The 25,861-nt window shown below is 37.3% G+C and overlaps 1 protein-coding gene across 2 annotated transcripts in view; it reads right to left on the bottom strand.

Annotated features, from left to right (window-relative positions):
- rock1 (Rho-associated, coiled-coil containing protein kinase 1) overlaps nt 1-25,861 on the bottom strand; it is a 42,244-nt gene that overhangs the window by 9,367 nt on the left and 7,016 nt on the right. For both annotated transcript variants that reach the window (XM_079453240.1, XM_079453239.1), the window contains exons 2-22: nt 11,501-11,582; nt 8,669-8,769; nt 8,074-8,211; nt 7,785-7,960; nt 7,589-7,673; nt 7,368-7,512; nt 6,501-6,639; nt 5,226-5,317; nt 4,712-4,871; nt 4,545-4,602; nt 4,365-4,453; nt 4,028-4,076; nt 3,717-3,852; nt 3,531-3,610; nt 3,151-3,397; nt 2,907-3,013; nt 2,318-2,468; nt 1,822-1,982; nt 1,519-1,703; nt 263-332; nt 25-128 (exon numbers count right to left, since the gene is read on the bottom strand). In XM_079453240.1, coding sequence (XP_079309366.1) covers nt 25-128; nt 263-332; nt 1,519-1,703; nt 1,822-1,982; nt 2,318-2,468; nt 2,907-3,013; nt 3,151-3,397; nt 3,531-3,610; nt 3,717-3,852; nt 4,028-4,076; nt 4,365-4,453; nt 4,545-4,602; nt 4,712-4,871; nt 5,226-5,317; nt 6,501-6,639; nt 7,368-7,512; nt 7,589-7,673; nt 7,785-7,960; nt 8,074-8,211; nt 8,669-8,769; nt 11,501-11,582 — 2,555 coding nt within the window. The remainder of the gene's footprint in view (nt 1-24; nt 129-262; nt 333-1,518; nt 1,704-1,821; nt 1,983-2,317; nt 2,469-2,906; nt 3,014-3,150; nt 3,398-3,530; nt 3,611-3,716; nt 3,853-4,027; nt 4,077-4,364; nt 4,454-4,544; nt 4,603-4,711; nt 4,872-5,225; nt 5,318-6,500; nt 6,640-7,367; nt 7,513-7,588; nt 7,674-7,784; nt 7,961-8,073; nt 8,212-8,668; nt 8,770-11,500; nt 11,583-25,861) is intronic.

Here is a 25,861-nt window from a genome sequence, read left to right as displayed (position 1 = left end):
AAAATGTCCTGAATATCTTCGTACTTTTCAGAGTGAAGGTCTTGAACTTTTCTTTGAGCCTCCTGGATCTGCCGATTCTTCTCCTCAACATCTTCTTTCAACTCCTTCACCTGAGTTTTGTAGAGAGTCTAAAATAAAGTTTGAAAAGGGTTTGAAAATTAATCCGAGATCTACAAGCATACATGCTTACGTCAATGCAAGGGGGCATGCAAGAATGCATTTTTACTTTGGAAAAAAGAAACGGAGTGACTAAATTGCTTACAGAGAAATATTGCTCAGCCTCCAGCTGGTCCTGAAGTTCCCTCATCTGACCTTCATTCCCTCTGTATTGCCTGAGGAGATGAGTTTCAGTCGGTTTAATTCACTTCAGCTTCAAACACAAGTCAATTATTCAAACATCTTCAACCATAATTATAAAAAAGCATTAAAAAGCTCCAGTGAACCTGCAGCTGCAGCCTCAGGATTCATCATAACAGCAACATAAAAATACAGGATGATCGTATCTGACATTCCACCCCAATTAGAACCAATAGGAGCATCTTAATGCATCCCGATGGTAACTCGCCGTTGCTGTCGTTGACTTTTTTATAGCAACAAAGGTTATTTGTCTCTATATGGCATTGAAGAATCCATCATACACAACAGGACCAGGAACTTGTATTAATAAAGTAAACAGAGTCAATTTAAATCTATGTTGACTTTAAGGAAAACAATATGTTATAAAGCGAAGCGTTCAATCTCCGGTTCAACTGGGTTAACTATTAATAAACTCCCAGACTACAAGGGAGTTCCACCTCAGTGTCGACAGAAGGAAAGGTGGAGGATTAACCGGGTAGGTGGAGTCAAGCGGAGGGTAATCCTTAATCCACCAGTGTAAATATTGGCAGTCAAAAGCTTCGGCCAGGTTTAATCATAAGCTTCAATAATAGCCTTTTCCACAATAATACCCTTCATTAGCACATTTTACATACAAAGTAAAGTAGATGCTGTCGCTAGAAAGAGTGAGCCAAAGGAACTTGGTCAGTGGGTTCCAACTGAAAACAACACAGGCATCAGAAATGCTTGTAATAAAGAAACATGTAGCGATAAATCAACAATCGGGGACATTTACTATTATAAAAACAGTGAATGCTGAAGCAGGCAGCCTCTGACGAAAGTATGTACTCTCATTGCTAGCAATATCCTGTTTTTTTCTTAAAGACAATGGAGCGAGCCAGGAACTGTTAAACATGCTGTGGTTTATAATGAGTGCACTGAAAAAAAGGCACTCGGGGGTACAAAACATACTTGAAAAGTGTTTAAAGTCATGGACAGTTAAACGAAGTGCGTAGTCTTCAAAAAAATGTGTTTGTCCATCAAGGTCACAAACGCATTACTGGCAGTACAGACCCATTTCATATAAGGTTTGTGATTTTTGGGACAGTACAAACTAGATTTATTTTCTGATACTGTCTAGCTATAAACATACAAGGAATATAGTCGCTGAAAGGGGGAAAAAAAAGATGAAAAAAGTCATACTTGGTGAGCTGTGCAAGCTGGAACTCAAGCGAGCGTTTGTTCTCAAGAGTGACATTGATCTCCTGCTTGAGTTGCTTTTCTGATCCCTTCAGATGCTCGGCCTCTATCCTCCAGCTTTTCAGTTCGTTCTGGGCGAGAGCGCGTTTCCCGGACTCCTGCTCCAGCTGCACCCTCAGCACCTTGACCTGGAGCGGGCGGAGAAAATGTAAGTTAAATGAAATGAAGTTACAGACTAAACTAACTGGTGAATATTGAGAGTTTGCAAATGAGAGTGTGTGAAGTCAGCAATGGGGTGACGCTCACCTCTTCCTCCAAGCGCTCCTTCTGCTTCATCAGCTGCTCCATTTTTTGTACGGACTGCTTGAGGTCAAACTCCAACATGGAGCACTGCTTTTCCACCTCAACAACCCGGCTCTCCGCTCTCATCCGCTGTGAGGTTTCCTCAGACACCTTCTGCTCCACCGCTGGAGAGAAAACAACAAAATCGCTTAATTCCTCAAATGTTGAAAAAATGAAGAAATTCTTGTAACCAAACAGTTCTTGGCCACAATCGACTATAGTAGTAACAAAGTTTCTTTGTTCTGTTGAACACAAAATACGATATTCTGAAGAATGTAGGAAAGCAACAGTTCTGGGGCACTTTGCTTGGGCACGTGTGAAATCTCTAAGGTGCTGTCTGAGCACAGCTGAATGAGATGCTGTACAATGTCTGGACACGATGTCAGAATGAAGCGCCCTAGAGCAGAAACTGGCGCAGGTGGCACAGCTGGGCGTGGAGCGTCTGGCAGACAAAGCATACCGTGCATAGCAGCCGACTTGGCCTCCTCGATGGATTCGTATTTGTCGGTGAGCTGAGCTCTGGTGACGCGGTGCTCGGTCAGCGCCTGATCCAGACGCTTCTGCAGGGTCTTCAGCTTATAGTTCAGGTCGATTTCCATACTGTTCTTCTCCTGAAGAGACAAAAACGCAGGTTTTACACATTTTTATGTTTTGTTTATAATTTTCTGCCCGGGAGTGTTTAATTGTAAATGCATTTATCCTTTCAACTAACCGCCAGGAGTCGAAATACATTTTTGTGGTGCTACACAGTATGCCAAATATTTTAATAATAAAGCTTAAATTGATGTAGGCCAGAGTTTAAAAGTCTGAACATGATTGGCTTCATGAGACGCGGAGGTGATGTAAAGTGCACAGCACGCTGGAGGCGATATGCAGTATACTACATAATGATTAATCCTGCAAAATCAAGTGTCTACAAATGATGTCATGAGACCTATAATGTTATGCACACTGGGAACGTGACTAGTAGCTATGAAAAAGGCACAAGGAATGTTTAAAAGTTCTCTAGGCTCTCTTGACACCATCTGATAAAAATAAAAATAATAGACCTTCTCAAGGGCGTTACATCCCTCCTGAACTTGCTTCCTCTCCTGCTCGACTTTTGAAATGTTCTGCTTCAAGTTCTTGTTGTCCTCCTGCAGACCTGTGATACGAGCTGAAAAATCAGAAGAATAAGTTCTCTGTCATGTGACATGTCTTGGTGTGCACAAATTTATTTCCATACATAACTCATCCATGGTGGATTTAGAAATGTATTTTAAATTCAGTTGAGGTATACCATGTGGTTCTTACCTTGCAGTTCTCGGATCTCCTCCGAGCCCTGGCTGCATGTTCTCCTCTCAGTGTCCAGCGTGGTCTGTAGCTGAAGTAACTCTTTCTCCAGCTGCTGCCGAGCGCTCTCCGCCGCACGGCTCTTCTCCTGCAGTTCACGGTTTACAACCTCCAGCTGACTCATGGACTTCCCCATCTCAGTGTGACTCTTCCTCAAACGCGCCACCGTGTCCGACTCGGCCCGCAGAAGGTCATTGGAATCCCCCAGCTGTCAGTCACAGAGATGGAAAAGATGTTAGTACCTCAAGGTCACATAGTATGACAAGTGTTTTTTGTTTAAATAAATATATATATTTTTTAAATAATTCGAGCCCAGGTGATGGTCTTCTCATAAAGCTCACTTGGTTCTGCAGCTGAGCGATCTTCTCATTGTTTTGGCTTATTTTCCTCAGGTCTTCCAGCTGCTCCTTCAAAGTGGACACTAAAGAAAACAAGAATTTTCATAGTCCAGTTTTACTTATGGACATTTTGGAAGAGTAAGATAAGAATGTTATACATAAATAAGCCACCCTGAATTCCACTCTCACCCTCATTCTCCAGATTTCGCCGCTTTTCTGCCTCCTGATCAGCTTTCCTCTGGTGTTCTGTTGCTCTGTGCTGGATCATGATCTTGTCTTTCTCCAGTAAAGACACGTTAGCCTCCAAACTCTTCCTCAGGTTAACCTGAAACATGCCAGAACAACAAAACGCTAAGAAACAGGGAATGTAACAACTAAAAAAATAAGTCCTGCTTTTAACAGATATTTATCTTTAATCGTCTATCGAAGCTCTGTGTACAAAACACATGCCTCTATAATTATTTCGATTCATGGTTTGGAGGTGAAATCATTTCACTCACCTCCTCGTCTAACTCTTTCATTATCTTGTCTAGTTTTGTGTTGGATACCCTGAAGGGAAAAGGAATCAAAGAACAAATTTCAAAAGACTGATTTTAATAAGAAAAATCTGATTTTGAGAAGGATGAATTTGGGAAGAATGGACAGATGGTTGAGATGTGAACACATGAATCAGTAGAAGACTAGATGAATAAGGATAATAGAGGGACAAGGGGTTCGATTGGGTTGGAATCACGCATGATAGACCAATTGTTTGATCGGTGTGGATGGATGAGGTGTTTGGTTCCAAAAAACAGAAAATACATAAAATGATGACTGAATGAGGTGTTCAATAAGAACCTGCACTTCTGCTCCATCTCATCCCTCAGCTGCATCTCGCTGTGAAGTTGTTCTTCTAGCTGATAGATCCTCTTCTGAAGATTCTCCAGCTGAGAGATCACAAACAGTCACTCATTCTTACCGATCCAAAGAAATACTGACGCGAAACTTCATTTAAAATCTCCGTTTAGATGTGCTTACATGACTATTATCTTCTTTTGTCGATCTGTCACTTTTTGTGTTTACTTCCCGAGGAAACCTGACAGAGAACGGTTAGAATCTTAAAAACATTTTGAACAACTGAGCAGAAACATTTGGACTCCAAGTGTTGGCTGACCAAGGAGCCTGTTCTTCAGCTCTATACTCACTGGTTATTGCTGTAGTAGGTGAAGCCCACAAACGGAAGTTGGTTGCCAACAAATGCTTTTGGGATGGGGAACGTCTCTACGTCCCCTCGTTCCTCCTCAATGTCATCAAAGTTACTTGTGTCGACGTCACTGCTAAGCTCTGGGACTACGGGGGCAGCAGCTACACACAACAACAGCAGATTTGAATGAAAATAAATACAAATCTTAAAAATGCATATTACTGTATAAATAGGGTTCAATGTTCAATGACTAATCCCATCCAGAATAAAAATTTGTGTTTACATAATATGTCTGTGAACTGCGCATATTAATTGTGTATTTATAAACACATACACATGTTTAAGAAAAATATAACAATGAGTAAATGTTTATATTTAATTATAATTACATATAAATATTTACATGCAAGTTAACATATACATGTATGTTTACAAATACAAAATAAACACAAACTTCTATTCTGGATGGGATTAACCCCAAAAAAGATATGGTCAGATAGAGGTTTATAACTCACTTTCTCTTATGTTCTCCCATGTCCACTGGTCGTTCTTAAAAAAAGAATGCCGCTTGATCTCATCGACTCCATTGCGTCCTAATCGCACTTCCCTAATAAAGATGAGTACAACAATGATGTTAAATGAACACAAGACTGTGAGCAAGGGTCACTTATATAGTTCAAGTTTTTGTTCATTTTCTTGACATTCAAAAGAAGAGCATTGAAAACATGCAGACCTGCGAGCCGATCCAGGGGAAGTTTACCGTTAATCTCACGAGAGATTATGGTTAAAGACGAGACGTCATAAATCAACAATTTATCATATTACTCAGTGTTTTCAGATAGATATAATACCTTTGAAGTGTCGAACAGAAATTTCCTCTCGCAATACTAGGCTTTACCCAGTTCAAGGCTTTGTGGCTAGTAATCTAATCTTCTTTAAAGCGAATTTAATAGAGAATTAAGAAGAGAAAACACTGTGGCATAAGAAAGGGGTGCAAAGAGCATTACAACAGTCAAAGAAATCAGAGAGATGTGGCTTCGCCTGAGGAACACCATCAAAGAGAAACTTTGATCAGTACTGATTCATCACATGGTTTAACAGTTGCTTCGTAAAACAAAGGACAAATCCAGACTAACAACTTCCTGAACTGACAGGTCAAGATGAAATAAACCTCTGTTGAAACAAAACATATAATATTTGTTTTAATACCTAGGAAACACGAATGTTAATATTTCATTTTATCAACACTGTGAGACAACAACATTTCAGAATTTCTGATAAAAGTGTCCACGCAAATCTTGCCACCACAATGTTGGGACACTGTGGGTGGTTGCTAGGGAGTTACTATGTACTGACAAGGGTGTTGTGTGGTTGGGAGTCAACTAGGCATAAAAGCGGTGATTTAATGCGGTTTCATGCATTCTGGCTTCTTTAGCATGTTAAACGTGCTGGCTTCTCATGAGCTGGACGTATTACGTAGTATTTCTGTGCTCGATGCACTCCCCCAAGGTTCGTATAGCTTTTGGAAGGTTATTTCATGAAAAAACGTTACGTAAAAACTTTTCTTCGTCCCTTATTGGGGTCAGCTGTATGTATCTTTTATAAATGTGATCAAACTAAATACTCTTGGAAGTATGAAGTTCGCAATAATACTCTATAGGTACTTAAGATTAATATGAGATTCGCAGAAACCTTTAAGGAATCACTATCTAATATCCGGACAATATTACAGTCTTTATAATAAAATGATGTTACAAATATTATATTTTAGCAATTTCAATTGTTCAAACCTGTCTGTGAGAAAAGCACATATAAGGCTCTTGGCATCCTTTGAGATGTCGCTGTCATCGGGGAAGGTCAGGGCATTCTTGTGGTTCATGATCTTGCTGTAGGTGCCCACTAGCGAGTCAGCGTAGAACGGTGTGTCACCTAAGGACACATTAAACAAGACCGATGCTTATTCTTCTCAGGAAGGGAAAGAGAATAATTTCTTAGGAATGTCGTCTACTTTGTGCTGTTTGTTTAGTTTAAGGATTTGAATTGGACCCTAAATGCACAGTTACTCTTGTGTTTCGGGCCAGGAAATCTCTTCTGGTCTTAGGAAACTGAAGTGTGGCTTTTCATAGTCAACTTTTATGGAAATCTGCAACGTGAGAATTTCCGACCTCAAGAAACGCCCATTAAGAAATGCAATTTCAGCAGCACAAAAATGTGAGCCTTCAATATATAAATAAAGATCAACAGTGTGCAATATTTCTTTATATTATTTAATAATGCAGTATATTGTTGCTGTAGGGTGGAAATCTTGTATCTCTATATTTTATGTTTTCATGAATCATTACTAATGGTCATCAAGTTTGTCTCCGATTGTGCTAATATTTAACCAAAAAAAAGTATTAAAAAGAGCTTGTCGCATTTATTGCAGTGTTTTCTCCATTTCCTTAAAAGTAGTAGTTTTGTAGATACAAGGTTTCTGCCCAACAACTAGACTATTTCAATTGATAATTTACAAGTTAATTCTGACCTTGTAAAGCCATGTGATAATGCTTTTAATAGCAAACACATACTGAATGTGCTTATTTTATTATGTAGACTTCAACTAAAAAGTTTAAATTAAAAATGGATCAAACATGAGCGCTGAACGCTGTAAAACTCACCAACTAGCATCTCATATAGGAAGACCCCAACAGACCACCAGTCACACTCTCGACCATAGTAGCCGTCTCCTCCCTGTGACTTCAGTACCTCAGGAGAAATGTAGTCTGGAGTTCCTACTGCCGTGTCGCATCGTACCATACTATCCTGAGAAGAGACAACAAAAGGATAAGCTCCAGAACACGGACCAAAGCAGAACTGACAAATGGTGAAATGTGTCTACCTTGTTCATTTTCATACAAGTCCCGAAGTCAGCCAGCTTTAGGTGGCCTGACTTGTCTAATAACATATTGTCAGGCTTTACGTCCCTGTGATAAAAAAAGCAAGGAAAGCAATACATTAAAACCTTAAAACATCCCTTTTAAGCAATTTCAAGCAAGACTTTGAAAGGAAGGTACGGTTAAATGTGTGAAGTAAACCTGTGAATGAAGCCCATGGAGTGGATGCCATCCAGTGCCTGCACCACCTCAGCAGTGTAAAAACGTGCCCACTTCTCGGGTACGTCATAGTTGCTCATGAGGTTGACAAGGTCACCGCCCGGCATATACTCCATCACCATGTAGAGGTAGCGGTCATCTTGGAATGCGTAAAACAGCTGGAAAAGCAAGCACGCACACAAAATAAATGAATAATAACCGTACAGAAGATATCACATTCAAGCACAAAGTCGCAACTAAATAATTTACCAATCAGTCAGCTAATTCATACCTGTACTACCCAATCACTATTGGCGAAGGCCATAATATCCCTCTCTTCCCAGAAGAAAGCGGAGTCCGACCTCTTGATCATCTCAAACTTGCTGAGCAGCTTCATGGCGTATACTTTCAGTGTGGCTTTGTGCCTCACCTACAAAACACAAAGAGAGAGAAGACCTTTAAACCAAGCTTAGCATTAGTAAACAATTCTATAAATACGGGATTATGGATAGTTAGCTGGTCATTAGCGATACGTAAACTCCTTCACTCTTGAATCACCCTGAAGGTTGATTTATTTCGGAGTTATGACCGTCTGACTGTATATTATCCTGCTTATCACAAGGCTACTTACCCAAGACAATGTCGGTATTGAAATTATTTTATTGTACAGGAGCACAGTGATCAAAATCAAGTATTCCACACCGTACAACATAGAGAATGTAACATTTAAATGATTTACACTGCACATTTTTACTTTGCTAGACAAGAGTGCAGAAAAGGCAAAGTACGGTTATAGTGTAAACTAGTTGAATATACCACTGTCATAGCTTCAAAAACAATGGAAACATTGTGGAAAAACAAGAATGAAATATGTTCAACACACTCACCAGCTGTACTTCTCCAAATGCCCCTCTGCCTATGACCTTTACCACTTCATAATCATCTGCTTTCATACGAAGCTCTCGGATTTTGCTGATTGTGTCCTTATCTAAAGACAAGTAAACACAAAGAAAAGCCATCAATTGTATTGAATTAGTTGCAATATGTCATTCACTGACTTTAAGCTTGGTTTAATTATAATAAATACAGTTAAATGCCTTAATTCTTTCACACATATTCCTGTCCAAATGTTTAAGGTCACTTATTAATAATACTCATTTAGTTTATTATTTACTTTTTTCACTGGTTTAAGAATACTACACTCCTCAAAATTACGGAATAGCACAAAATGTTACTATAGTTTTATTTAGACTAACAAAATCCAAAACAAATTAACTTTGTTATATTTGACCATTTTTAAAGTAGCCACCCTTTACATAATATTCATAAAGAAATAACTTTTGGCATTTTATTTACCAGCTTCTTGAGGCCACTAACTAACACTATGTTAATTTTTGCATTAGCAAGTAGTCTTTAACATTTCTAAATGTGTATGTAGGCACACTTTTATTTTTGACTACAAAAATCTTTTCAATAATTTCAGACATTGAAATATTTTTTACATCAGGAGAAGCACTTCAGTAAAGTGACCCTAAACTTTTGAGAGGCGGTGGATATTCTTAATATAAATTTCATCATTAAATATTGAATATTTTCTTCAATATTGAATTTAGGAAATTAAATTACAAATTAAGCAACATTGAATTTATTGTATAAGTTTCCAAACATGACAATTATCATAAGCATGCAAGGAACACTATGTAAAAGCCTTTTACCACACTTTCAACTCTCAAGCTGCGATTTAACCAGATATTTTTCTGATAAATTATTTAATGTAATGCACTTCTGGCTACATATGAGGTCAAGCATCTGCATCTGGTTTAAACTGAACTGAGAGAGAGAGAATTAGCCATCCTGTTCTCAGGAGGGATGTAAATCCCTCTGGACTCTACAAGAGCCTCTGGATAGTGTGAGAATCAATTTAGCTGAAATTGTGTTATAACCACTGATGGCCCTCATGACTTTATCTAGCATTACAGCTCAGTTCACCTCAGGGAGATATAACTTCCAGCCAAATTTGGTCAATGCTGAGCAATAGGCATTTTTTTCTTTGAATTCTCCTTTGGCAGAAGTTTGCACGTTCATCGATAAAGAGAAGGCAATAACAGAACATTACTTTCATCCTGAGAAAAGAAGAAATCTCCCACAGTACATGGAGAAAACATTTAAGAACGATTTATGGATATTCACCAGGGTTAACAGTTAACATCAACATTTCAGGGGGGAATGACAACTTTCAATCACATTTAATGTGGCAGAGAGCTGCTGGTGAGTTATGATAAAAAGGAGATAAACAATACAAAAAAAAAACTTTTTGGGTGCCAACATTCAACATATATTCAATTAAATATTGTTAATGTACTTTTTTTAATTCAATGAAAACATTTTAACTAAACAGCTAAATATATTTAAAAATTAAATGCAAGAGTACAGTACTAAGAAATAACAGTACTAAAATAATACAAAGTAAAATAAATAATATGACAAAATAAAATATTATATTACAAAATGCAGTACTGACTATGATCAAAGCATGTATGAATGCCCTGACATGAGCTTATGATCAACAGAACCAGTATTTCATCACAGATTTAACCGGAAACAAGGTTTCTTTTGACTGAAGCATGAAAAAGCACAACAAATAACATGTAGTCTACTTTAAATTAAGCAAAATGTGCTACATGTTGTTTCATCTAACAATATGTCTAACAGCTCCTGAATAGGGATCCAGAGAGAAACCAGTAACAAACAGGTAAATAAACAAAGGTCAAATTATTTTGAAGAAATCTTGATGTCATGTAGATATTTGCATTTACTAAAGACACTGATGAGCTTGTAGTGCCCAGTAGCACGTTAGCATGCTATGTCGTTGTATATGCTGTGCTGTTGCGTTCTGGGTGGTTGCTAAGGTGGCTGCATGCTGCCCTAAGATAAAAGAACCCAACTCGCAAGTATCCCAATTATCAAGTCTATTTTTGTTCTAAGGTAAAGCTTTAATGTAAACTGTTAAGTCCTTTCTTTAAAGTAAACCTTTATGAATTCATTGCCATTTCATGATTTACATAGCAGAAATCATAGAGTTTAGAAAAGTAATAAACACCAACCATTTCCTCAATAGTTCCTCAGTTGAATGATTCATTGTTCAGCTGACCACAAAGAAAGATATTTGGAATAATGTTTGCAACCAAACAGATCTGGGGCACTTTAGAATTCCATAGTAGGGAAAAATCTACTATTGTAGTCAATGGTGCCCCAGACCTTTCAACAGAACAAAGGTTTTTATATAGTTTTGAAACAACTTGAGGGTGAGCAAATGATAACAGAATTTTCATTTTTGAGTGAACTATTCCATTAACAGTAGTGATGTGGGAGTGAAAGAGAATGAAAGATGCCATTGAAAAAAATCAAACAAAACCACATGACAATATGAAGCCCATCCTTCTGACATAACATCACTATATACTGTGTGTGTGTGTAAGAGAGAGGAGGGGGTCATGTGGAATATAACATGCGGGTCACCATGCAGTCCTGAAAGACCTTTTGTTGAGCGAATACCAGGACTTACAAAATGGTGCCTGACTGAGGGTACTGACCCAAAACAACCCCCACCCACAATAAAGAACACTCAAAGTGTTTTGACATGTCACAAAGAACAGATGAACATGAAAGACACTCTAAGGCGGGAGAGATGTAGACAAAACTCCAGACAAAATACTTACATCTGCTTAAGAAGTTATCGATGCTTTTGTTTTTCCTCAAGGCTGGAAAATCAAGGTCGTAGACCAGAGCATCCAAACTGTCCTGGAAAACAAGAACATGTAAATATTGGTTAGATGAAGATATTGGTTTGTTAGCTTTGTATGTGATGATGGACCACACGGATTATGATATTTTATCACTATGTATTATCTGGTTTCCACTGTGAACCTGCAATATTGTTTACCTTGCTTATCATGAAAACTACTTATCTTTTTTATAACATGTTCAACCAAGAATGCTTTCAGCAAGTTTAACTGCTGTATACGCTGTATATTTATGGGTGACCATTTTTGTCTACGACCTTCGTTCTTATGCAGAACACAAAAGAAGATATTTTGATAAATGTTAGTAACCGAATAACGGCAGTACCTATTCACTTGCATTGGTTTTGTGTCTGTACAATACGAGTAAATGGGTACAACTGTTGCAAAGTTAACAACATTCTTCAGGATATCTTCTTTTGTGTTCTACAGATAAAAGAAAGGCATACAGGTAATAGGGATGCTCATATCCGGTAATTTCTCTAACCGAGAACCGACGCTCATTATCCGAACAAAACCGTTAACCAATAAGATTTTAATATTAAAATGCAATAAAAAAAACATCTGGAGGACGAAGACTTCGAAATGAGATACAACTTCAGTTGACGAGGGTCTGTGTAACGTTAAAAATACAAACATTTTTCTTTATTTATTTTATTTATATTGCACACAGCAGCATAACGAAAAGATCAACAACAGCACCTGCATTCACAAATTATCAACTTTTCACGAAACGTAAGCGTTTTGGGCAATGTAGTAAAACTACAAGAATATAAATCCAATAGAATAAACAGGCAAGAAAGTAACTTCAATAATTAACAAATTATGACAAAATGAAAAGAGCAGAACCGGCAAAGTTTTTTTCTGTCAGAAAGTTTTTCTATCAAATAAAAATTGCAGTTTCTATTTAATAAAGTTACATGTTTACGTGTTGTGGGGACAGTCTGGAGCCCGTTGACCCGCAGGCAGAAAACACCCTTTCAGATGACACGGATGTCCAGGGAATGCAAAGATAATGCTTCGGGAAGCGCATTTCATTTGCTTTCCACCAGCCAGGATTAACATCAAAAGAGGGCACATGGCCACATAAATTAGACATAAATCCAATCTGCTATACCCGCGCAAAACATTATTTATTGCTTATTCATATTTCTCATTCGTATTTTTACGTTACGTCTAAAAGAAAGCAGGGAAACCACGGGTTGTGCCGTTTTCTCCTTTCCAAAGTGCACGGGAGGCTGCTGATGCTAAGCATCATGAGATACGGTTACGTAAAGTATAAACTGATTGCTAGCACTTCAGCTTTGCTTCGCTGAGCTTCATCTTGCTGTGGTGTAGACATGCTGGGAAGACAGAAAATGTCACACAGCGTTGAGTGCGATTGTCGCGCGTCTACATTTTAAACCACAAACTTGAGCTTGAGCATGGCTACAAGTGCACTCTGTTAGGAGGAATAAAGCCCTGACAAATCCGGCCTCAACAGTCAGATGAATTACACTTTTCCAGTTTGTCAAGTGGTTCATGTGATCGGATTTTAACGAAAACATTTCCGAGTGCATTTACACCTGGTCACACGCATCTGCACGATCCACGAGTTAACACATTTATAGAATATTTTTCTTTCACCATACGATTTAATAGTTATTTAAAAACGCATTATTAAATTACGATTATCATTATTTAAAAAATATTATTCAAATTATTTAACTTAAATAGTTTAACTGATAACGACAAGAATGTGAGTAAATGATGACAGAATTTTCGTTTTTGGGTGCACTATCCCTTTAACACAATCTCGCTCAAAAGACAATCAGATTTATGCTGAAACTTTGGGATAAGCACAGAGGCCTGCTGAGATCTCAAGCTTGTCTTGAATGTTTTGATAAACTATTTGAGCTAATTTGTTCAAAGAGCCCATTACCAAAAGCTGCCATTTGTTACCATTTGCCTGTCAGGTATATTTAGAACAGCGACCTAAAAGTCTTGAGTCAAATCTCTCTCTCTCTCAAGCACGTATTAAACATTTCTTTGACATTCGGCCAGAGATAGAAAAACTGTCCTCCCTTTAATCTATGTAACATGATAAAGGCTAACTTTTTACAGAAAGTTCAACCACTTTGTTCTCGTATTTTATTACTGTCACCAGCTGGCCAATTCAGAAAAACAAAGCAACAACAAAATCAACCTCACAGAGACCCTGCAGCAGGTCCAAAGAGGTTAAGCTTCATTTTGATCTACATTTTTTCACAGATACTGTGTTCCAAGTTCCTCTCAGCATCGATTTTCTCACATAACAGGGATAACAATAAAAGACGATACATTTTATTTCACTTAAAAACCGCTCTTCTGTGCCATCATTACACATGTGAACAAAAAAAATGTTTTATTTAAAAGCTAAATGAAACACGAATGTTGAACAACATTATACAGATGCACCACTTCTATCGGTCGATTCCTTAAGACTCAGCTAAATGTGTTACTCATTTAACATGACAAAGGACTTAATAATAAATCATAAAGGGGTCAGAAAAGTTTACTTGTATGTATATATTACACAAAATAGAGGTCTAAAATGTGTCCAAGTAACTACTATAATCATGTGCCACTATTGGCCTCAATACTTTAAAGTGATAATTTACCCCAAAATGAAAATTCTGACATCATTTACTCACCCTCTTGTTATTTCATACGTGTATGACTTTCTTCCTTTCACAGAACACAAGGGAAGATATTTTGAAGAATGTGGTTAACCGGCACCCATTGACTCGGATTGGTTTTGCGCCCATACAATAGAAGTGAATGGGTGCTAGGGCTGCTTTATAAGTATCTTCTTTTGTGTTCTACTGAAGGGTTTTATGCAGGTTTGAAATGACATAGAGGGGGAGTAAATGATGACAGAATTTGCAACGGGTGAACGATCACTTTAAATCTACACAACAGTCAATGATTCACAGTTAGGGATCTGCCTACAGGACAATTTAAAGGCCAATCTTGCCAGGTTAGCAGTGACATCAACAGGATTAATCCTAATCTACTGTAATCCTGGATGTGTCAGTCACTCGTGAGGAGCAATTCAAGCGTGCCGTGTGCTCGCTCAAACCCTTGGCCTCATGTAAAGAGGGTAGTGTAGTGTGTCTAATTCATGTGAACCCCTCAGCTCCGAATGTTTGGAGATGTAGCACAGACCCAACACATACAGAAAAGTTTCCATTAGATCTTGTGGGTTCCGACATTCTGGAATGTTTAAAAATTGCTCTGGAGTGCACCAATACCGTTTCTAAGCGAAGATTATGACAACCTGACAACAAAACAACCCCTTCGAGATATCAGATTAGTGATACTAGTATCTAGTGTCAGTAAGTGTTAGATCTTTGAACGTGTTGCTCTCTGTGCATTTATAACGGCATACCCTGACTGAAGTGATTCAGAAAACAGAAGACCTCAGTGAAGCTGTGGTCTGAGTACACAAGCAAAGAGCCTTTTGATGACTCAACGCCTTCCAGTACGAGTGTCTCACACCTCAATGCCGTAAAAGGTAGAGCAGAACACATGGTCAAAGAGGTTTCTCACAATAGATCTAATTACAAAACACTAACACATGACACTGGTCCAAAAAGCAATACATTTGAAGTACAACTGCAATTTAAATTTTATATTGATGGTAGATCAAGTTAAAGGTTATAGCAAATGGCTTAGTATTGAAGAAAACAGATTTGATCTTTGAAGCTCAAAATTGTCCTATTTTAGCCCTTGTAAATGGGTAAAGTATGAATATGACTAAGCTTCTCCAGCTTCCTCTTGACAATGTTCATGTTGAACTTGTGTAACCACAAAAGCCCTCATACTGAAACAACTGATGCATGAAAATGTCTGTCTGGAATACACAAGCTATTATCATCAGTGACTTTGTCCAATTTATCCTTACGAGCATACTAATTTTTTTTATCATATTAAATATTTTCTACATCGGACCAGCGTGATGCAACACGACTACGGCTAGTTCTTATGAGGTTGTCATGTCGCATCCAACATGTGAACAAAATGTACAATATTATGGGTTCTAATCCCTTCTATTGTCTATTATCGTGTCACGCTGAACCGCGTCCGGTGTAGACATGTTGTCATAGTAATACCATTTTGTGTAGAGACTTGACATTTCATTTAGCACTGGTTAAGCTCAATATCTGTCCATCTAATTCACGTTTTTCTCTAGACCGAATCTAAAATTTCAAACACTGATATAGATTATCTGTTTAACAGGTCAACAACAATAGCAACTGTTTATCTAACATCAAGTGAATACCACATGCATTTTTCATTGATATGAGATCATAAGTGTAACACTGTGTCTACACTGGACACAACAGGCGCGATGCGACGCGACAAAATACAATTCATTAGAAGACTTTACAATATAACTTTTTGTCCACACTGTATGTGGTGCAGCCCGAAAAACCTGTGTGTCGTGTAGAGTCGCACCGGTAATGTCCGGTGTGGACACAGTGTAAACAGCATATTTTCATAGTGTTAAATGCACAATTTTGTTATTGCATTAGTTGAGCTACATGAAAAAAATTCAAGACACACTCTCTGTTCTCCAATCCTGTGAGCCTGTGCTGGTAATAACACAGCTCTCCATTCAGCAACGCACGTTTGCATAACATCCTGCCACAGAGAACTCTGGACGGCCACAGTCGCATTCCGCAGCAGGACGGTACACGTCAGAGAGCTATTTTAAGAATGTGGCCAAACAAGCTCTCAAAAAAGTGGGGGGAAAAGACGGCCAAGTCCACAGTCAGAAAGTGGGCCTTGGTTTCATTAACACCCTCAAGTAAAGACACCACATCACTGCACGTCAGAGAAAAGGATGGAAGACATGTTTGGATCATGTAGACTTTTCTAAACTTGTAAGAACATATCAGAAGAGAACACAGACACTGGGAACAGTTTCTAAAACAGGCCAAAAGCCAAGAACATAACAAAGAGTGAACGCAAACAGACTCCGTTCCCATTCTGTTTTTAACCTCTGTAGTAACCTCAGCAATTACAGCGTTTATTACGTACAAACATCTCCACAAATGTGGCCGCTTCATTTTCGTTCTTGTGGTCTTGTCACCACAAGTGGCTTAATGGTTAAAGCAACAGGCCAAGAAAGATTCTTGAACGAAGAGAGGAAAAGTGTATCATCCAAAGTAAAATACTTGTCGCTCCTGAGGAAAGCATCCATGGGAAATACTAAAACATATAACTGCTTTAAAATACTGTAAGAAGCTTTTCTCAACATGTAAAATTTAAGTATCACATCAGGATTCAAGGTCAAATGCTTTAAAACTAAACTAACAACTGCATAAAAGCAGACATCACTGTCTACTAAGGCAGAACCTTGAGCCAAGGGCCTTCATTTAGATGTCAAACTTCCCTCAGCTACTGCATAATCAGTGGGAGAGGCTCTGGAAAAACATACCATCTGCAACTCGACTAAACAATATTCAGCCACCTCTTTGTGAAACAATAATTACGAACGCATGACTCAAACGGTGATTGCCTAAAATGCCCAACTGCAAAAAACGTAAACATAGCTAACGTAAACATTTTCTTAGTTAGCTAAATGATCCGATGCGTTTCGTGATCACATCTGCTGGGATGGGGGGTGGAGGAAATACCATCTCAATGAAAGAAACCGTGTCGATGAACTGTTCGTGAAACAGCATTCCTTGTTGGTCTTGGAATGACACTCCTACAATATAGAAAACAAATGCGATATACAATAAGTGATATGATTATGATTTACGTTTCTAATGTTAAAATGATATAACCAACAAACATCTTTTACATTCTTTCTGATCGTGAAATACAAATAGCTGTTCTATTTATCTCTAGTGGAGAACCATACTAACTTTGCCTCCGTTATAAGTTACAAGTTTACAAGTGTGACTGTATGAACTTCACAATTCAAAATGCTTCCTTTTCCATTATTTGGATGGTCTACATAAACCACAGCAATAGCAGGAATATGAAGACCTTCCAAGAAGGTCTACGTGGGAGTTCTGGTAAGGACAGTATTATCAAGTACACAGTGAGCCCCAAATAGGCTGACAGATTAGACTAAAGAGATGACATCAGCAGAAAGGTCAGCAGCATCACAAAAAATAATGCAGACCTGACTGTACATCAGGCTAAAGTCATTTGTTTATGGTTACACAATTATGGGTAGTTCTGTGTTTTGCACACTTTCCAAAAAAACTACTTGTGAGAGTAAACCCAGTATTGTAAAAAAAACGATTTGATATTTGAGACGTTTGAAACGAAACTAACCGCGGAGTACTTCAGAATCCAGCATTTATATGCTGATTACTTGAGACAGCGCTGAATCCTTTCCTATCTGTTCACAAAACGAATGAACTGAGTTTACTTAAAGTTATTCTTTACATTGTGTTGTGAACATAATAAAAAGTGTCCTTAATACACAACAAAATCATCATGACAATGTATTAAGATGAGCCCTTTCGTTTTGCTTTCACGCTATAAACCAGGACTATTCAATTAAAGTTCCATGAGGTCCGGTCTTTATATTTTCTTCCAAACGGATGTCCGGACAGTATGTTTTTTGAAAATAAATAAATATTTAATCAAATTAGCCCAGTTGAATATACCGTATAAAATATATGGTCTTTATCAGGCTATATATTTTATATGTTGATATGTGTATGTATGTATAGGCTTTGTGGTTTTATGGGAATACCTTCTTAATAGAAGTCTGATAATTCATATTTGTAAATAAAAAACTACTGACAACATAAAACCAGAAAATGTAATGTAACAATTCAAATGCTCAAAAAACAGAAACATAATTACTAGCTAAATTAGCATTTCCATGCCATTGTCACCATTCGCTTTCATACCAGAACTACTTCTATCTTGAATTTTCCAATTGAAATGTTCTTCATTACAAAATTTTAACCTGCATGTGAAAACCCAGCAAAAGTCCTACATAAAATGATCCTACAGAATATTCTGTGAAAATATAACAATTTCTTCAATATTGACGGAGTAAAACGTAGTGAATTCAATGCTTGAAATTATTCGTCACAGGGTCACAAATGTTAACATGCCAACTAATAATGCAATGCTAAATTTAGATAAAAACGTTGTGGTTAATCAAATAAAACAAATCTGGTTGAAAGGTTGGAGACATATAGCAAACCGTAAACAATCCATTAATAATACAACTTTAAAATAGTGGCACATATTTGTGTTGTGTTAACCGGCATGCAGCAAAGTCTTGTTCACATAGTTCCATTAGTTGTCATAAGCGGTAACTACAACTGGGGACTAAAAAATGCTTCAAACAAACGGGGAAACATTTTACTTAACAAACATTGACAAATCCCACGACCAGCTTTACCTCAGATACTGTGTGTGTTGTTTTTGGAAACTTACAAAAAAGATGCCGAGGTGAACGAGACACTGCATGTCAAGAAATAATACGTCAAGAAAAACGGACATACATTATCGAAGGGTTATTTTTTTAACTATGACCTAATTTAATTAAGAAAGTGAAACATACTGAATAAAATAACTTCATGCAATTTATCCGTACAGTAACTGTATATTAATATTAAAGAATTACATTCTGTTTTTGTCATTAAATATACACCTTATCTAGAATCTTCTGTTGGATTAAAGGAGCCCTAAAACAGTTAAACAAAAAAGCTGCACTTATTGTCAATATTGAAGTGTTACCTCATTAAATGTGGTACAATCAAAAGAATATTGCATAAATATTATGTTAAAAAATTGTTTATTTAGTTTCACTAACTTGTATGTTTCTTAGCAATAATTAAAAAAAAATATGAAAATAGGAAAACATTGCTTGCTGCAGCCCTAAAAGTAAACATCACTGCAGGATTGTCAAGTCATCATTCAGACAAACAGTCAGTGGAAGGTTTTAAGGCTATGTTTATATTGCAATGCGTAATGCACAGATGCCATAGTTTTTTGTTTCATCCGTTCACAGCAACAAAATTACAACAGGATATAATCTGTGGGAAAGAACAATTTCCATCACTTGGCTAAGTCTTATGAATGTTACATATTAACATATAGCTATAAATTGCAACTTTTTGACAAATGTGGTTAATCTATTTTGTAGGTTTGGACTTTTTAATGCATATACATTACATATTTTCAACTTACTCTGTAAATGAACAAACAGTTAGTAACAACACCCCATACAAACCCTATAAAGTGTAACACTCTTTGTGTAATGAATAAATGGATCAAGTCACTTGGTTTAAACTGATCTAGATGAACTTTAAGCCAGAGAGTCTAATGGCATGTTTATAAACACCGCAAGTTATCCAGGGCTTTAAAACAGTTTATTTAAATTAGGGATGTGTGCGAATGTTCAAATATTTGATCCGCAATAACTATTTGAATATTAAAAGTGCTATTCGAATATTCATATTTTTCATAAGAATAAAACTGCGTCACCACAAGGTTAAGTTGCTGAAAAAGAAGACCTTAGAGTTGTCATGTCTTATTTAATGCTTCTTGACTTCATCTGTGAAGATTTTTTAATAAACAGAAAATATAAAACATAATTTTTATGTGTTCCTAAATCTTTGTTCACTCGGGATCGCAAGCTAGTCTAAATATTTCAAGTTTACATAACGGATGTCCGGATCGCATTTATTAAACTTTCACTGCAACTAATGTTAATGAATTTGGCCTCAAAATAAGACTGGCACCATACCTAAAAGCTAGAATTTTCCTTCTAGAAGTTCAAATAGGGTCGTCGCCTTCAAGTTACACCCATGTAAATAAATTTCCACGGAAAATTTTTTTAACGCACTGTGATTTCTTGCCTTAGTTTAAAATAAATAGGCCTACCTTATTTATTAATGCAAATGCAATGCATGCTAAAAAAGAAAGACACTGACAGTGAACGACAAAGAAAACAATTTATATGCAGCGCTGATGTATATGCAAATGTCTTCCTCAGATGACGGTCACGTAAAAAACAGTGGAAACAATCACAATGGCTCCGTCTTTGTTGCAGGGTATTTTTTAGGATCTTAATAGTCGGCATGGAGGTATCAAGCTTGTTTACCTTATTTATCATCAAAATTATAAAACCAGATATTCTTGTCAGATCTGGATTTTGAAATCGGGAGTTAGAGGAGAGCAGTGCGTTTTCTCCGCTGTCGGCTTGTTGAACCGGATTTCACCAGAGTAAAATATACCTATATGGTTGTTTTTCTTATGAAGAACATGTAAAACAAAATAAACAAGATAGCCATATATCACAGACTGTCAACATACGTTGCGTTTTGTCCATTTTCTTTTTTTATTATACCGTTGCTTGTTAAAATGGAGTTATTGTGTATTTTTATATTTTTCTTTTTCCAACATTAAAAAAACCTATATACAGGATATAATATTAATGCGTTATGAATATTTAATGATAATTATAAGCTTTATGTGAAATTGTGACTAAATAAAAACTACTAATTACGTCATTATTAACTTAATTTAAATAAATGTGTATTCGAATATTTATCTTTATGAGCTCAAATATTCGAATATGAAATCATTGAAAAATGCCCATCCCTGATTAAAATACACAATGCATCTTAATAGGCGAAAAAACATTGAAGTTTAAGCTGATAAAGAGCAAACGCACATTTGCCATTCTCATTGGCTCATTGATTGTGTCACTCTAATACGCATTAAAATCATATTTCTGGTTCTGACACTGTAATTATATTCTTTTAAACCTTGAGGGAAAATCTGTGGAAGCACTTTCCAACCATCCAAATATTAAAGTTTCCACAGGCTGAACCACATCGTGTCTCTTCAGCAGAATGCCAGCACCCTAAGGGTAGCGCCTCTCATTTCCTGTCACCACCTCGCACTCACGAGTAAGCAAATGTAGGCGCTGCCGTCGCAGCCCGATGCAAACGCACCTTGTACTTACTCCCGGGCACAATGGAGCACTTCTTTCCATGTGAATATGTCTTTGCAGAGCGAATCAGACATTCTGCATTGTAGAGTTTCACCTCAAACAGGCCTCCGTGTGAGAAACAGAAGTACAGTCTCCGTCAATGGTCTCTCTGTTCCGAATTGCTCGCAAAACATGAAGATTTAACAGTAGTTTTAGATGTGGAGGACCTTGAGGAAATATGTCCGGTAGTGTTTTGCAATCAATAGAGACAAGGGGCAGTAGTGATCGGTCATCAAACGCAACTTGACAGATCTTCATGTGAAGAAATGGACACAATAAAGCCAAATCACTGCTCCTACTTTCAAAGCAGTTGTCTCAACCTTTCACAATAAAGAAACTGCCAAAACAACAAAGAAGCTCAAGGACAATACACTAAACAGTCTTTAAAGATAGCCTATTGTAAGTTGGGCAACATATGGAAAAAGAAAAACGCTGTGAACTAGTGTTGTCACGATACTGGAATTTCTAACTTCGATTCGATACCTAAACATATAACGACTAATAATTGATCAGCGCACCTAGAGACAGAAACTGTGGAGACTCCGCACTGGCCATCTTTCTAACATTAACAACATTCAACCGAAGCGAATGAGACGAGCGGATTAAATCATTGATGAGCGCACATAAAGACAGAAACGCGTGCATTAAACGTGAGAACTGTTGCGAAGACTTTGTACTGGCAATCTTTCAAACATTAACAACATTTAACCAGGGGGAATGAAACAAGATGATGAAATTACTGATCAGCGCACCTACATAGAACGCTATGGTTCTCTGTTGTCATTGCGTTCATGTGCAGTGTGTGTCAACGCGCTGTCAGAGAAAAAAGAGAGAGAAAGGGAACGCGCAGCTAGTATCGATACGTGGGATTGCATTGGAACGGTTTCCGATTTTTCAGTATCGATACGAATCTAAATATCAATATTTTTGACAACACTACTGTGTACAGCAATGACAAAGTAGGTCAGGATTTGATGGTGACATCTTTTGTATTATCTGGAGTGCACTTTCCATTATCAGATATGTCAGACATGCTTATCATCACATCTTTATCAAAGTTTAAAAAGGATGCAAACGCGAGTAGGAAACATCAAACTACGAAATAAGTCACGTCATGTCATTTTTTGACAGGGTTGAGCCACGACCAGCTAAACAATAATATAATAGGCCCCCAAAGCCACACCCAAAGTACCTTTAAGGCAAGTCGGGTCACTCACAGGCCACCTTGGCAACACTCCTGGGCAGCAATTTTCTATGGAGGCAATAGGAATATAAAGCTCCTGTCTACTTGAGTAGGGAGAAACATCCATTTTAAGTATCATAACATATTTTTGAATCAGCAATACCATCGGACAATAACGGAATAGTAAGTTTTGCTTCCTTTTTCAAATCAGGCTATTAAAAAAAAAAACTACATACAGGCCGGTTTGGTAAATCAGTGCACATTATAGAGAAACGGATAAACAAATGTCTTTTAAAATTAAAGGTGGGACTTATTTTTATAAAGCTGGCAATACCGAGCATTCATCCGTTTACTGTGATATCAGCAGATCACGCCTCCACTGCAAATAATCAGCGTCATCGAAAGAACATTTCGATTTTGTCCTCAAACTGTTGCGCATGTACTGCCTTTGAATCTTGCTGAACTCCAGAAATCTTCAGGATCAGTTTGCGCTCTGATTCACAAAGCCTCTCGATAACAACACGAGCACTGGGATAGAAAAGAACGGCGAATAAAATCTAACTTTGGCCAAGCACACAATCACAGCTAAAGAGATTGAATCATTGATGTGTCGCTGAAGGAGAATGGGATGAAGCATCAAAATGATGAACCTAACTCAGGCAGTGCTGCAGTTTAGTGCTGAAGAACGCTCAACATTGTTGTGATGGTATGTCAGTCGAGATTACGCATTTCGAAGCGAGTATGGAGCAGACATAACCGCAACAAAGTCAACGTGAAACTACATTTTTTCTATTACTTAGAGTAAAATAATGCACAGTGAGAGCTTATTGGTATTTGATTGGCTATCAAGGGATTTGATACTATATTTGCAATTTAGCCTTAAACTTATACACAAAAAAAGTGAAAGTGATTCACAAGAATGTGTCATGGAAAAAGACTTTGTCTAACCACCATAAAAATCACACCTACATTATCTCATATACTCACAAACATAGCAGTAGTTCCCTGCACAAGCACTACTGAGATCACCACAGCTGAGACGCTACTTGAGCAAGCACCGACAAAACCACAGAAGGGCGTTTTTGTCTAGTAATTACGTGACATAAAGCATGAGAAAGCCCGGAAGTCTTTATTCAGTTAACACAACCTCAGGGTGAGAAAACTAATCTGCCATCGAAAGATGTGAAAGCTAGAGTTACAACAGACCGTGCTACTGATTTCTGTCTGAAACACTGATTGTTTAGTTTCATTACATTACATTGATAGTACAGTACAATGCAATCATATTCATATTCACAAATGAAAACTCCACAATGCATGCTGTAATTGAAATGTGTTTAGTAATGGTGCTTTTAGATTCAGATATACTTTTTCCAGGTGACATACATGGCAGCTAAAACACTTAGTCCAGGCCTACACATCACATTAGATCTGGATTATAGGGTAAGAAGACACACTTGTTGAGCTACTAACAGTATGTTGACCTCATACCCAGAAGCCTTATTTACAAGGTTACTTACAGGTATGTACAGGTAAAGTATGCCGTTATCCATGCATGCTAATATGCATATGTTAATATTTCTGTAAGCTTGTGGTTCTCTTTCAATGTAAATCTATTAAAGTAATGCAAATAGTCCACGGTGAGTTACAAAGCAGCATTCCAGTCCAGACACCTAAGAATTAGGATATTTCCCACCTCAAATCCGGAAATAGTTTAGTAGCAATATAATTATTTGGTTAATTGGTAATATTTAAAGTTTTAATGTTACTAAACCAATAACAATTATGTTTTAAAGTATCCAGGTTTAGGAGGGAAATATGTTTAAGCTGAGGTGTTTAAGTTAAATACTTGGGGAAAGGGGTATGTTCAAATCCGGGTTCAAATTGAGGGGGGGCTGGGACAGTCCCGGACTTAAGGGACCTCTCATTAGGTTTTTCATTAAAAAACTAGACTACTTAAATCCTCCCAAAATTTTTGTCATATTATCACGCTAAAACAAAACACGTTTACCAGTTATTTGTACAAATTTCATAAGTCGCTTATAAAAATGTGATTTTTATTGGAAAAATCCATGCATGCTCAAGCAATGTTTAATGAAGACATGTACAGATATGTCGCACCAAGACACTGGCAGTGTGCGGATGCTCTCATAAGGAAAGCGTTTATCTGAAAATGTAACAATTAGCTCGTATAATTTTGATACACAAGTCTTTCTTTACGTACAATGTTATCTCAGATTGTCTAAACAGATGCAACGCGGTACTTAAACGGACATATAGGTTAGTGGAAAAATAGGAAAGAGAGCAAAAATATTTTAAATACTTGCTCTCCCCAACATTGCATTCCTTTGCAAAACTTTTGCGTTTCCCTAAGAGTTTTTCTTTCCCTCAGAAAACTTTCGCAATGCTCAGAGATTATTTTGCGCTCCTTTCTGCCAACATGAGCTCCGACTTTGACGAGAGGGCTCCTTCTGCTTTTGCCCAAAGGAATGACATCATTTTTCTTATTCTGCATTGGTTCATATGGATTATTTTCATATATTTGATCTACATTATCAGAAGCTTCTGCATACGGTGACTGGCTGGTTTGGCAGCATAAGGTGGCTCCAAGGATTTTTTAAATTAATATAAAAAAGGGGAACATGACAATAATAGAAAGAGCAAGAATTGAAGGACAAGCGACTAAAAAAATGAAAGGACAGGAAAATCTCAATTAGTAAGAAAGAAATGATCATACATTTTGAAAAACTTGCAATTCTTATTGCTATCAATAAGTTTTACAATGCTACCTACACGATATCTTAAAAGGGGGCATAAAGTTCAGTAAGGCAACCGACTGAACAAACAGGAATATGCAATATTAAAACAAACCTCAGTTTTTATACTGCATTTAATTTTAATTAAATTTGAAACTTAACGCTTGAACTTGTTGAAATAAATCTGGATGTTTTCTCCTTTCACCACAAAACTCTGTTGTGATATGACTTTAATCTGTAAAGTATTTCTATGTATCTAAAGTAATTCTGTGCGCACCTCTTGTGGATCGGAGCCGCGATTATCCGATCATCACGCCTTATTGCGTCTAAAAAAA

The sequence above is a fragment of the Barbatula barbatula genome (assembly GCF_947034865.1).
Source record: "Barbatula barbatula genome assembly, chromosome: 3".
NCBI classification, from domain to species: Eukaryota; Metazoa; Chordata; class Actinopteri; order Cypriniformes; family Nemacheilidae; genus Barbatula; species Barbatula barbatula.
This window is presented reverse-complemented; position numbering and strand designations above follow the sequence as displayed.